The 14,107-nt window shown below is 34.8% G+C and overlaps 2 protein-coding genes across 3 annotated transcripts; one reads left to right on the top strand and one right to left on the bottom strand.

The window, feature by feature from the left end:
• Positions 1-713: 713 nt before the first annotated feature.
• LOC108766588 (putative E3 ubiquitin-protein ligase UBR7) lies at positions 714-3,907 on the bottom strand. Its single transcript, XM_018515978.1, has 7 exons — positions 3,743-3,907; positions 3,458-3,646; positions 3,223-3,369; positions 2,808-2,919; positions 2,530-2,705; positions 2,255-2,414; positions 714-2,147 (listed from the first exon to the last, which is right to left on the bottom strand). The coding sequence occupies exons 1-7, from the start codon at positions 3,905-3,907 to the stop codon at positions 1,996-1,998; spliced, it is 1,101 nt and encodes a 366-aa protein (XP_018371480.1). The 3' UTR covers positions 714-1,995.
• A 2,003-nt stretch (positions 3,908-5,910) lies between these two features.
• Positions 5,911-11,609, top strand: Ttc26 (tetratricopeptide repeat domain 26). Of its 2 annotated transcripts, XM_018515976.1 has the most exons (8): positions 5,911-5,987; positions 6,090-6,616; positions 6,728-6,808; positions 6,944-7,193; positions 10,204-10,413; positions 10,486-10,792; positions 11,130-11,370; positions 11,450-11,609. In XM_018515976.1, the coding sequence occupies exons 1-8, from the start codon at positions 5,985-5,987 to the stop codon at positions 11,559-11,561; spliced, it is 1,731 nt and encodes a 576-aa protein (XP_018371478.1). In that variant the 5' UTR covers positions 5,911-5,984; the 3' UTR covers positions 11,562-11,609. The 2 variants fall into 2 exon arrangements, with proteins under 2 accessions (XP_018371478.1, XP_018371479.1); XM_018515977.1 differs by lacking the exon at positions 6,728-6,808.
• The last annotated feature ends 2,498 nt before the right edge of the window (positions 11,610-14,107 follow it).

Consider the following 14,107-nt stretch of genomic DNA (forward strand, 5'->3'; position numbering starts at 1 on the left):
CATCGTGTGCCGCCGGCTTTACAGAATTCCAGTACACAAACTTTTTCATAACGCATAGTGCATAAGAGAACCAACCAATCGAAATTCTTCTTTTTCATGGAATGGGAGGAAAGAAAAGCTTCTGATTAGTTGATTCGCTTATGCACTATGTATTATGCGTTATGCAAAAGTTTGTGTCTGGGCCCTCACTCGTAATTATTCGTAACGAAAGTTATCGATAAGTACAGTTAACGACAGCGATAATCGTCGATAGGAAGTTAGAGAATCCCGATACAGAGCGAGGACGGCTCGCTGTCTCGTTCGCTCACGGTTCGCTCACGGTGCGCCGAAGGCGAGCACACGGACATGGGCTCGTGCTTGTGTGTGGCTCTGTCTGATTTTGTCGCCACCATCACGCAAAGTTCTTAGCTGAGTATTCAGTATTCTTAATCTCAGAAAATAATATTAAATATGTATCGATAAAATGAGTCTACATAAAAATTTGTAAAAAAAATCTAATAAGTATAAAAAAGGCAAGATTTTTCGCTTCATCAATGAACAGTTATGTGGAATGCAAATGTGAAAGTATGGGAGCAAAAAAAGAAATGACAAGGAAATGACAGGAAATCGAGAACTTGCTCGTTATATATTTTTCAATAAAAAATTTATTCGAATTAAAGATTAAATGTTATAATACATGCAAAGAAACCGCGAATCTTTTCTCTTAATTAATATCTTTCTTTGACATTATATTTATATCTGCAAGTTTCTTCACATTTCTTTTCATCTTTTCCTGTAATTATATATGGAAATTTTTCAATACATATATATATGGATTCAAGATATATATGGAGATTTTTCAATGTAGTGACATGTGTACCAATTAAACATTAGATATGAAATTCTCAAAACTCAAAATATCCTGCTAGAAACAATAAAATGCCTATTTTTGTTTAGATCATTGTTAACTATAGGGGTATATACAACCGGTCACAGAAAGATTGCAACACTTTTTTTTCGATGGGTTTCGGAATGCAGCTTGTTCACCGAGCGATTGGTTCTTATTCATGGATCCACAAATAAGAACCAATCGCTTGGTGAGTAGGCGGCATTCCGAAACCCATAAAAAAAAGTGTTGCAACCTTTCTGTGACTGGCTGTACAGAGTGTCACGTAATTTTTTGCAAAGCTCTTTTGTGTAGATAGAGCGAACTAAACTGGTCGAGAAGTTCTCTACCATTTTGCAATTTTCAAAATTGTTAACGAGATATAAATTTATGAAAATAGCCAAATTCGCCCAGCCTACCGCCAAATGCAAACGTGCGGCGAAATAAGACCGCCCAGAGAGACAGTTATGCCAGATTCTAGCTTGCGTTACCACTTGGTAACACGTGGTAAGGGAAGAATTGGGGTATTGTCATAGTAGTTGCTATGAAGTTATAGCTATCGGCAACTACCTCCACTCTTCCCCCACCAAGAGGTAGCACAAGCCTGTGATGGAAATTTGGCTCCACGCAACACAGAGAATCAGTCCCTCCACTTTTGCTCCACCAAGTAATGTCACGCTCGACTAGCTTCGGCGCTGAGTGAGCGAAGCAGCGATAGCAGGGTACCCTTTTCACCTTCCTTTTTGCCTGAAGCGTGGTGGCACTTGGTGGGGCAAAAGTGGAGCGACTGATTCTGTGTTACGCGGAGCCAAATTTTCATCACTGGCGCAAACCAGAATCTGGCACCACTGCAGAGATGCATGTTCTTCGTCGCTAGGCACATTGTTTATAAGCGACATTGGCATTAACGTGCCTAGCAACAGCAAACGCGCGCCTCGTTGGACGGTCTTATCTCGCCATCCGCTTACATTTGACGGTAGACCGGACGAATTTGGCTACTTTCATAAATTTCGTTAACTATTTCAAAAATTGCAAAATAGTACAGAACTTTTCGACTCAGTTTAGTTAGCTCTAGCAACACAAAAGCGCTTTGTCAAAAATTGTGGGACACCCTGTATAAATATAAGTTTTTAACGACAATATGTTGGCACTGTCACTTTAGGACGTTTTTTGGATTCCATTTCCGAAAAGAATTCTTTAATATCTTCTTCACGTACAACTTTCTTGTTTTCAGCAAATTTCTGTAGGTATTGCATTAGCCGTTCTTTCATATTGTTATATTCTGTAAACGATTATAAACAGCTTAAACATTAGTGGAAGTGACACATTTTCTGAAAAATTTAATTTAAAAACATATTTCTTAGAATATTTTTAATCTCATAATTTTACCTTCAATCGCTGTCAGCTTTTGTACATGCCCCATGCTGGCAAGAGCTTTCATGCCTTTTTCATACTGAGATTCCTGCTTGTTCATTTTTCCTGCTTCTTCATATGCTTGTACACTGTCTTTTGGGTCAAGTAAAAATGCAATGCCTTTTGCATTATATAACTGCAACAACGATAAAAAATATAACAAAAGATTGTCATACAAGGCCGCACAAATCTTTTAACGAATGTAATATGTCAGTAATAACAAAAGTATATGAAAAAAGTCAATATCTCACCGATTTGCATTCGTCGCAAGTACACAGTGCGGTTCTCCAACCTTCCATCCAAAAACAGCTTCCTTTAGTATCTGCATAGTTAAATTTTGGCATTTGACATCCTTTGGACAATTCACTGATGTTTATCTCTTCATTTTTTTCAGATACATCCAATTTCACATCTGCTCTCTTTAGGACTACTTGCAGCAAAATAACATATTTGTAAGTTTATAATTAAATACATAAAAAATAATAATTTACAATTCAGTTTGTGTAGGTATCACAAGAGTCTAAGTAACCTGCATGTTTTGTTGCATATTTCCACAGAAAGTTGTGTTTCTTCATACAGCCTGCACATATCATTTCATCATAAGCATTATCTGCTGGTGTACTGTTGTCGCATTCCAAATGCTAAAAAAAATCCTTTTTTTTTAGTCCTTTAAAGTTTATCTTCATTAAAGACATATATACATTATAGACATATATACATAGAACAAATCTTAAGTAAATCTTTTAGAAGTTAACCCAATCAACAACACTTTATTTTTTGTTATTATTTTTTTTATCTTTTATCTTGTGGGTACTTACTTTGACTTTTCTAAAGTTTAATTATACAATTATATATATATATATATATAATTAGAGACAATTAATATAAAGTCCTAAATATGTTAATACAAAAATAAATTGCATACGGATTATTTTGTAATTTACCTTCAAATGATACCAATCCTCACATATTATACATTGCAGCATGTCATCCTCATCACCTTCTGGATCAGGATATGGTCTTGCGCAGGTGCAATAAACACCATCAAAATTTTGATTGTATTTATTTTCAGTATTGGTAGCAGATTTTAGCTAGAAAGCACAATAAGTATTGGTCAATCACAATGCAACATAATTTTATATAAAACGTACAAAAGTATGTAAGTAAAAGATCCATTACTTTCTCTAGATTACATTGTTTGCCATCAAACTTAGTATTTCCACAGTCGCATCTGAAGTGTCGCTTTGTATACAGTTCTACAAGTTCATGGCCTTCATGACAGTGAAAACTACATGCCAAACAGACGGCAGCTCGAATTTTGTCTAAGCAACATGTTTTACACGCATACAACGCCTGTCTTATATATCCCTACAAAAACAGTTGTAAATAAATAAACTAGTTAAATGGAGAACAAAACTGTAAAGCGCAATACTGTCACAGGAAAAAGATCAAAAGCACTGCTACCTTACTGTAAGTACAATTCTGGTCGTCGGATGCGCCTAGAACGGCATATGCATCCTCTTCGAGCTGATTTTCTACCTGGAGAACATCGAGCATTGTGACGGAGCTATCGTCCTCCACAGTTTCGGCTAACTGGTCAGACATATTTCCGATCTCGTTGCGATTCATGAAAAAATGCGACGAGAGGGTGTCTACCGCAGAGTCGTAGGGTGAGGAGATTCGAAGTCGGAATCTTCGCGAGCGTCGAAGCAATCCGTTAAAAATGCGGAAGGTTAGAGCAAACTGCGAGCGTCGAACGATTCACGGACTGGCAGCGATGCATTCGATGTGACGCATCTTATCGACTTTTTACTCAATGTTTTCGTTCAATGAAATCCGCTTCTCTCTCTCGTAACGAAGAAATCGCACACCTTCGACTTCTCATCTGCGTATCAAGATCTTAAATGTAAGCACCGAGAGAGAGAGAGACGGGCCACGACGGGCCAACAAGAAACGAGCTGACGAGCATAGTAGAAACTATATAAGGTGAAACATTACGCATAATGGCGGTAGCTAAATACCCTCTAATCAGAGTCGCGACACGAGGACCGGAGACTCTAGTTAGAGACTCTAGGCCTGTTCGTTTTGGCTGAATTTTTGATTCACCAGTTCATCTTTCTTTCTCTCCTTTCCTCCCGGATAGAAAAGGAAGAATAATGAACTGGTGCAAAAGTTCAGCCAAAACGAACAGAGGCTCTATTCTTGAAACGAAACGTATACGAAAGTCTAGGGAAATGCTACAGTATACGTTACGTATACTATAGTATTTCCCTAGACTTTCATATACGTTTCATTTCAAGAATAGACCCCCTGGGGCTCTATTCTTGAAAAGAAACGTATACGAAAGTCTAGGGAAATACTATAGTATACGTAACGTACTATACATTTCTTTTCAAGAATAGAGCCCCAGGCCTCCTCTTTACGGTCTCTTTATATTAAGAGTCTCTAGTTTCAGCAAAATCACAAGAAAGAGAGAGGAATATGTTGTGTCTCTTTCTAACCTTCATAGTTCTCGTGTGAGTCGCGATCTCGTAAAGCCTTGTATCCACGATGCTAGAAATCGGTCCAAAATCTCGGACAGAGAAAAAATTAACAAATCACATTTGAACAATTTGATCACATGACCATTGCGATTGGTCAATTCTTTCTTCATCCGAGGTCTCGGACTGATTTCTAGCATCGTGGACACAAGGCTCAAGATACGTCTTTCTATACATAGTACGACTTTCAGAACATTATTAAAAACTATTGCAAAATAGTTGGGTGTGGAGCCCCATTTTGCAATAATTCTGCAGCCAAAGGCTACATAATGAAAATATTTCCGTGTGATGTTGAACGTCGAGCATTATGGACGATAAATGTTGGAAAAAATGTTGGAAAAAAAGTGTGTTCGGGGAAATGCTATTAACGCTATTTCTGTCATTCTTGTTTTAGTTGGAAAAATTGATTTTTCACAAAATAGATTAGTTTGCGAACGATTTTTAGCGTATCGATACGCACATCGCCCATTCCTACAATATTGATATTCGAATATTGGCAGGAATTGCTGAAAAATGACGGACCAATCAAAATTAGCTATTCCTCGTGTTGCGACTTTGATTAACTCCGGATCTACAATAGAGTTCTAAGCCTTAAGCCATAAGAAATGGGCTAATCACAGTCACTTATTCTTCTCGGATTCGACTATAAGTCCGGATCTACAATAGGGTTTTAAGCCTTAAGCCATAAGAAATGGGCGAATGACAGTCGCTTATTCTTCTCGGATTCGACTGTAATTGGTCAATTTCTTAAGGCCCGTCTACAATACACGGAGTAAGAAGTAAGAGTAAGAAATTGACCAATCACAGTCGAATGTGAGAAGAATAATCGACTGTGATTGGTCAATTTCTTACTCTTACTTCTTACTCCGTGTATTGTAGACAGGCCTTAAGGCTTAAAGCTTAAGTTTAACGTCTTAAAATCTCATTGTAGACGCCGCATTACGCCGCATGTGACGGCACCCTTATAGCGTTTTCGGCCCGGCTAGGTTTGCACCAACCTGGGTTGGATTAATGGCGTTTTGTACTCTCCTATTGGTAGAGCAGGTGATGTCAACCAATAGGAAAGATTAATCCAACCCAGGTTGGTGCAAACCCGATCGGGCCGAAAACGCTATTAGATACAGCCGCGTATCGTATGTGCGCTGAACGACAGAAATAGAGAGAAAATGGTAAACAATATCTCTTTCATATTTCTTTAATTTCGTAAATATCATAAAAGTCGCAAAAAATAATATGTTACGGGAGCATTGACATTATTTGCTGATTGATAGATTTTGTCGAGGGCCAAACCGGCCTCGTCAGAAGGCGTTCGAACGTCAGTCTCGCGCAAGGAGATACCGAAGCTGGAGGAGTTTTTGGAAAAACGAGACTACACGGGCGCCTTGACGTTATTGGAATTCAATAGTACCACCGGCAACAATTTGGAAATGGACTTGTGGATGGGATATTGCGCATTTCACTTAGGCGATTACAAACGTGCAGCAACTATCTATGAAAACTTGAGGGACAAGGATTACGCATCTCCGAACATTCTAACGAATCTAGCGTGCTGCTACTTCTATTTAGGCATGTACTCTGAGTCACAAAAGATCCTGGAAGAAGCAGAAAATAGTAAACTGCAAATCAGATTACTGTTTCACCTGGCCCACAAGATGGGCAATGAATCCAAGTTAATGAAATACCATCAAATGCTGCAAGATATTATCGAGGATCAGCTCAGTCTAGCGTCTATTCATTACTTGCAAGCTCACTATCAAGAAGCTATTGATGTCTATAAAAAAATTTTATTGGATAACAGGTTGGAATATCTCTTTCGTATCTCTTTGATACAACAGAACCTTTAGGATAATTTTGTATAATTTTTGACTATGACATTTTTACCTTGCACCTTTTTGCATATTCATGCAAGTTTAGAGAAAAGCACCAAAAGATGCAACTCTAGAGCAGATTCTGGGTTGTATTTTCTTATCCAACTGCAAAATAATTCCAGGTACCTGTTCTTTTATTTCTTTTCCTCCTCAAGTCATTCCTATGTCACCTTCAATTTGTCATCATAAGATCAAAATGATTTAATGTATCAAATAGTTTTCATTTAAATTAAGTGGATTTTATAATTTCTTTTCAGAGATTATCTAGCTTTAAATGTATATGTAGCTTTATGCTATTACAAGCTAGATTACTATGATGTAGCTCAAGAAGTGCTTCAAGTTTACCTGCAGAAATATCCAGATAGTACAATCGCAATTAATTTGAAAGCATGTAATCATTTTCGCTTGTATGATGGAAATGCTGCACAGGTTGAGATGAAGCAACTCATTGAAAAAATATCAAGTTCCTTCAGTTCTAGCCATGATCTTATACGACATAATACAGTTGTATGTGTAACTTCTTATAGGGTAACTCCAGTATTTACGCTGCGTGGGGATTTAGTCAGAAGTCAGAAAAAATAGGAGTGGAGATAATTTTAGGTTGTATTAGTATTGTTATAATTTCTTTTGTTTTTTTTTATTGTTATTGTTAATATCAATAAAATTACTGTTAGTTGAATCAATTTGTTAATGTAGCACAATTATGCACATAACCTACATAAAATAATTACTATAGGGATTGCAAAAAGCTTCTTCTTTGGAGTAAATGGCGCTTGTTGATGAGTTGACGGCGATTTCGGCCACAGTCGAATTGCAAAAGGCTTAATGGTTATTTGATATATTAGTGTAGAGGGATAGTAAGGAATGAAGTATAGTAAAATACAAGTCCTTATCTCTTATATTTTTTGTTCAGCTTCATGTCTTGCATATCCCATCTGTTTGGGAAGGATATATGACATTTTTAGTGGACGGGATTTCAAGCGTATAAAGTTCGCAGATTGAATTTGGTATAATAAATGCAATAAATGCATTACATGAATCTCGTCATAACATTTGTAATAAAAAAATTATAATTATCTATTTACGTATATTAGACTGCTAAGAAAAAAAATTTTTTTTTTACTCGGCCACTTAGCTCAAAAGCTTCCATGTCACACCAAAAGAATCACCCTAAATTTTTATCAAAAAATATTTAGATTTAGAGGTCACTAATGAACGATTTTTAAATCGTTGTTTTGATTTTCCTTAATACATGTTTGATTTGATGCAAAAATGGCTTAAACCGGATTTTATAAGTGGTACTATATGTTTTTTTGGTCGCTGAACACGATGCAATAATTCATTTAACTCTATGACATACGCCTTAAGAAATACAACTCGATTAATATGAAAAAATGACCAAATTTCGAATTCAAAGTCGATTTTAGTAAGGTTCCAAGTGTTCAAATGGGTCGTTACTCCTCTCAAATTGTAGTTCGGTTCATCTAGAACAAGATCCAGTTGGAATTTTCTTAGGACCTCTTACAGGACCTTCAAAAGTTGCATTTAACTGAATTATAAAACGTTTTTAAGGATAGAACAATTTTTTTTACAAGTTCTAAAGTATATTGCTTTGTGGTATAGTGTTTGTTTGACATCCTCAAATCAAATGCCTCAATTTGATAATAAAAAACTCTTTATTAGAAAATGAAATAAGTACTTAACCAAAAAAAAATATGATTTAATTAATTGAAATAAGCTACATATTATATAGTTTATTTCAATTAATTAAATCATATTTTTTTGTATTATGTACTTATTTCCAGTTGGAGTTTTTTCAGGACCTTCTACAGGACCTTTAAAAGTTGCATGTAACTGTATTATAAAACGTTTTTAAGGACAGAAAAAATTTTTTTACAAGTTCTAAAGTATATTGCTTTGTGGTTTTGACATCCTCAAATCAAATACCTCAATTTGTTAATAAAAAAAACTCTTTATTAGAAAATGAAATGAATACAAAATAAAAAATATATACTATATAATATGTAGTTTATTTCAATTTATTAAATCATATTTTTTTGTATTATGTACTGATTCCATTTTATAGTAAAGAGTTTTTTTTATCGTTAAATTGAGGCATTTGATTTAAGGATGTTAAAACTACAAAGCAATTTACTTTAGAACTTTTTTAAGGATAGAAAAAAAATTTTTCTATCCTTAAAAACGTCTTATAATCCAGTTAAATGCAATTTGAGGGAAGTAACGACCTATTTGAATGCTTGAAACCTTGCTAAAATCGACCTTAAACTCGAAATTTGGTCATTTTTTCAGATTAATCTATATTTTTTAAGGCGTAGAGTTAAATGAACTATTGCATCGTGTTCAGTGATCAAAAAAACATAGTGTCATATGTAAAATCCGAATTAAGTCGTTTTTGTATCAAATCAAACATGTATTAAGGAAAATCGAAACTTTGATTTAAAAATCGTTCACTAGCGACCTCTAAATCTTAATATTTTTTGATAAAATTTAGGGGTATTCTTTTGGCACGAAAGGGAAGCTTTTGAGTTAAGTGGCAGATTAAAAAAAAATTTTTTTTTCTTGCCAGTCTAATGTAAATGTATATATATTATTCTTATTCTTTAATAAAATTTTGTAAGTATGTTTTATAAGTTATTGTGCTATTTTATGTCTTATTTTTAAGTATTATTTATAAATTTTTCCGAAGCTCATCTATGAGTAACCATATATTCCATTTGTGGGATGTACGACAAAAATGTAAAAGTTTTAAAAGCTACTCAGCGATATTTGAATGTTTGGTGTAAATCCAGGATCTACCTTCCGTCGACTACATATAACTGAAATCAGGGTCTGAACAACAAAGGTCTATTTTTATAATTTTCATTGTACTTCTATAATTAGTGATCTATGTTAATCTATGGTATTCAACCGCTTTTATATACATACTCGTTTATAACTTTGAAAATGACCCGAAGATGGTCGAAACGTTAGTTCGATGTAGACATATTTTTATTTTGTTTTTACTTTTATTTTACTTAATGTCAACTGTATCATATGTACATTAAAATTTGTTTTGTTTTGGCTCGTAACCCTTCCGATTATATTTTGTTTTATTTGAATTATTTGAGCCTTTCTTTATTATGTAGTTTCAAAAGTGTTTTTTATACAAAAAATAAATATTTAGATTTATATAATTTTTTTTTTATAATAGACAATACGAAGTTTTTACTGTGTCCCGATTCTGTAACTCTTAACAACAGTTCGGAATCATTATGTTGTTGCGCAGTTTTTTTACCATGTATAATATCTTTACCATGTATAAGCGCAACGACAATATAACGATTACTATCGTTAAGAGTTACAAAATCGGGGTACTGATATAGTTTATTTACCTTAAAGTAAATAACACCCCATAATAAATAATACTTGATAGATTAAATTTTTATTAGGTACGACGTATATACTGGAGTTACTTTAATACGTTTTACTTTTCCTACTTTATTCTTTCTTTACGTAGGTCTTTAGAGGTGGTGAAAACGCTTTGCAAATTTTACCCAATTTGGTAGACGTTATACCAGAAGCCAGGCTTAACTTAGTAATATATTATTTGAAACAAGATGACATCAAGGCAGCCTATGATCTGATCAAAGATCTGGAACCAGCAGTTCCACAAGAATATATCTTAAAGGGTATAGTTAACGCTGTTGTGGGTCAGGAAACTAGTTCTGTATGTCATTAAGCTATTTGTCTTTTAGCATTATTGAAAAATTTTTGAATTACTACTTCTAAATTTCTTTAGCGCGATAGTATAAAAACTGCACAGCAATACTTTCAACTAGTGGGTTCTTCAGCATCGGAGTGTGATACCATACCTGGTAGACAATGCATGGCCTCCTTCTTCTTCCTTTACCGACAATTCGAACGCGTCAGATTATATCTGAATTCGATAAAAACGTATTTCTCTAATCAAGATAATTTTAATTTTAACTACGCTCAAGCACAAGCTGGGGCGGGCTACTTCAAAGAAGCAGTGGAAGCTTTTCTGATGATACGTAATGAAAAATATAAAAATGATTACATTTACATCAGTCTTTTATCATATTGCTGTAAGTAATAGCAATATCTCTCTGCTCATAGAATACATAGAGAAAAAACAAAAACACTTATTATATAATTAAAAGCTATCGGTTGAGACCACTCAAAACTTAATCGATAAAACCATCATCAAGATTCGATAAACTGGTGCTTATAACTCGTTGGCTCATATACACATATGTAGATATACTGATATGCGGTCCAGTTTCAAGAATCGACCAATCAGTCTAATTGATTGACTTGACCCGAAATACTAACATACCTCCTAATATTTTGTTATAACTTTTATCAAATAATTATCATAGTAATGATATGATTTACAATTGTGTTTGCCTTTTCTACTCTTAGACATAATGAATGAAAAGGCCGAATTGGCTTGGGAACTGTATTTGAAGATGGACACATCAGCGGAGTCTTTCAATTTGCTTCAATTGATTGCTAACGCGTGTTACAAAGTAGGCGAATTCTGGTATGCTGCTAAAGCCTTCGATATGTTAGAGCGAATGGATCCGAGTCCTGAACATTGGGAAGGAAAGCGTGGCGCATGCTGTGGTACTTTTCAGTATATTATTGCGGAGAAGTTACCAAAGTATGTTTTATATATCGTACATTTGTATAAAATCACTGTATCGGGGATTAATTTGTCAATTTTCTTTTTCATTACACAGAGAACTGCTATCGGAAGTGATACAGATTCTGAAAAATACATCCAATTCTCAAGTGGAACAGATAATACGCGTTATGCGGAAATGGGGCAAGGAAAACAGAGTGAACTGCTAATATCACTGAATTTCGTAACATTGTTAATATCATCAATTCCGTCCAATAAACGTTTTTGGTATTTTATAAAATAGTATAATAGCACTCTACAGGTAAAGGTATCGATTAGGGAACCAAGCTCCAATGACCTTGACCTTGACACATGTTAAGGTCATGACCCTGAGTGACCTCCAACAAGTTTTAACCGTCGCTCGTCCTTCATTAAAAAGTTATTAACAAAAAAAATTTGAGAAATAACGTATACGATATCCCTTTTCGATCATATAAAACAGAAATTTTCTGCTTTAAAGTATATTTTACAACTTTCCACGCGAAGCGAGTTCCACCCCATCCCCCCCCCCCCCCCCCTGCTTGGGAGCACACGACTTTCATATTTTCTTATATAATGTTTGTTCTTAGAACAGAAAATTTTTTCTTGCTTTATTCTGATACATGTTTTACGATACATGGTTTGGTTAGGATTAGATTATAAAACATACTTTAAGACTCCTGACATGGTCGCGGCGGCCATGTTGGAATCGTGACGTCAGAAGCGAGGAATAACACGTTAATTTATGTTGCGTGCCATCTTTAAATAAAGACAATTTGGATGAAACGAAATGACGAGATCGCTTCAAAACACTTATAAAAATTAAAGAAAACTGTCCTTTCCTTCCTTGACAATCGGTAAATGGTCGTAAAAGGTACGTAAAGTGAGCCTATATTCGGGTAGAAACACACGGTCTGACAGCTGTTGAAACGAGTAAAATATACACTTTTACATATAAAATTCCAAGATATCTTTAGTTTTGTTCGATAATTACGACTTTGATAAGTATGAGACAAGTCACATTTTCACAATTAAGCAAATAATAACGAAATGGCACGCAACATAAATTTCGTCGTCAAAACGTCACTTTTCCACGCCTATAAGTTCGGCCATTTATCGTGCGGCTCTGTAACATATATACAAGCACGAGCCCATATCCGTATGCTGGTCTTCGGCGCGGGCGCGCCGAGAGTGAACGAGACAGCGAGTTCTTTCTCACACTAGTCGCTTGTTTCAAGCGACCGAAAATGCTCGGTAATCTCGGCCGCTCGGCGGCCCTAGGCATCAATAAGGGGCGGGAGGCAATCTAAATAACATACAAGTTTTAATAAATTGTAGTAATAGTGTATTACCCTCCCATTAATTCAGAATAGTATAAATCATGTTAAAACGCAACAGTTTACGAGATATTTAATTGTTTACAATTTTTCATGAGCGTTATATATAGTATACCCCTCCTTCATAAACTCGAGTAGCAAGAAAATAGTTCAATAGAAGTAGAATTTTACCGGAAAGAAATTATAAAATATAAACCAGCATGTCTTTTCACGAAAGTCTCAAAAGGCCATCAGAAAAGAAATGCGTATGTTTCAGACTCGAGAGTTGTGAAGAAAATATGCGAAAAAAAAATCGAATAGTTGCAAAAAGCACGTTTCGCTTATAAAACGAAAGATATTGATTGTATGAAAAATAATTCCGTATAAAAAATGTAGGTATTCGAAATACCTACAAAATGAGACGTGGAATATTAAAATCGATCTATTAGTTCAGTAGAAAAAAAATAAAAAACACCGAAAAAGGTCTTTTTTTCACTCGCTCTCTGTTCATTGAGATTTAAATGCAAAGCTTTGAAATTCTCATAACATGTAGCCCTCGTAATGACGAACAAATCTATCCCTGAACAAGCCTGTTCATTAGTTTTTGCAAAAAGCCATTTGTTCACTAAAAACCTGTCTGCGGAGAACTTAATTTCTTCATCTTTGAGCAATCGCACAGCAATTTACAGAGGTGATTTTTCTTCTTCAAGAGTTGCACTATTACGTACACTTAATAACAAAATGAGATTTTTTTGTAATTAAACTATTATAAAACGACTTTAAAAAGTGGGTATCTTTTTCCGTATAAAAAAAAATGGAATACTCCGTTAATATGCGTCATATCAAATAGTCGTGTGAAGCATTCGACATCTGACATTTTTCTACGAATTTAAAAAAAAAGATTACCCTCCGATTATTAGGAACCGAGATAACAATTTTTTTTTCAAAAAATCACTGTATTGCTCTAATTTTTAAGATTGAGAGTTCTGTCTGGCACCAATTTGTCAAGGAAGAATTAAATTTGCTGTTAAAAAATTTTCGAATATTTTGCTGTCGAAAAAGTTTGTTTAAAACCATTGGAAAGTTGAAGAACACGAGCGAAGCAGTGCGCCGGGCGGAGTGTGGGAAGCCAGCGCGCAGTCGATTGGGGAAGATCGGGCCGCTTGGCGATTCGCGCGTATCTGATTTTGTACATTAAAATTTGCTAAAATTACATTTTCGCAGCAATAAATTGACGTAGAAACATGATTTTGTAATATCCGGAGTAGCAAAAAACCACAAAAAATTATTAAATATATTATATATTATATTATTTTTCTTAAAAATAAAAATTGTGTCTGTTAATATAAGTTACTTAGTCTCTTTCTGTATTTCAACCACTTGAACATCAGTTGCCTCTGTATTTGTACAATAAAAAAAAT

The sequence above is a fragment of the Trachymyrmex cornetzi genome, unplaced genomic scaffold (assembly GCF_001594075.2).
Source record: "Trachymyrmex cornetzi isolate Tcor2-1 unplaced genomic scaffold, Tcor1.1 scaffold607, whole genome shotgun sequence".
Classification (NCBI taxonomy): Eukaryota; Metazoa; Arthropoda; class Insecta; order Hymenoptera; family Formicidae; genus Trachymyrmex; species Trachymyrmex cornetzi.

Bases quoted from the DNA above. Each gene is read 5' to 3' on its own strand.
- LOC108766588 (XM_018515978.1), bottom strand. From the start codon at position 3,907: ATGAATCGCAACGAGATCGGAAATATGTCTGACCAGTTAGCCGAAACT. The intron at 3,370-3,457 runs GTAATGGATCTT...TGTGCTTTCTAG, and splicing joins AACAATGTAATCTAGAGAAA to CTAAAATCTGCTACCAATAC. The intron at 2,148-2,254 runs GTAAAATTATGA...AATCGTTTACAG, and splicing joins AAAGCTGACAGCGATTGAAG to AATATAACAATATGAAAGAA.
- Ttc26 (XM_018515976.1), top strand. The intron at 6,617-6,727 runs GTTGGAATATCT...TATTCATGCAAG, and splicing joins AAAATTTTATTGGATAACAG to TTTAGAGAAAAGCACCAAAA. The intron at 10,414-10,485 runs GTATGTCATTAA...AAATTTCTTTAG, and splicing joins TGGGTCAGGAAACTAGTTCT to CGCGATAGTATAAAAACTGC.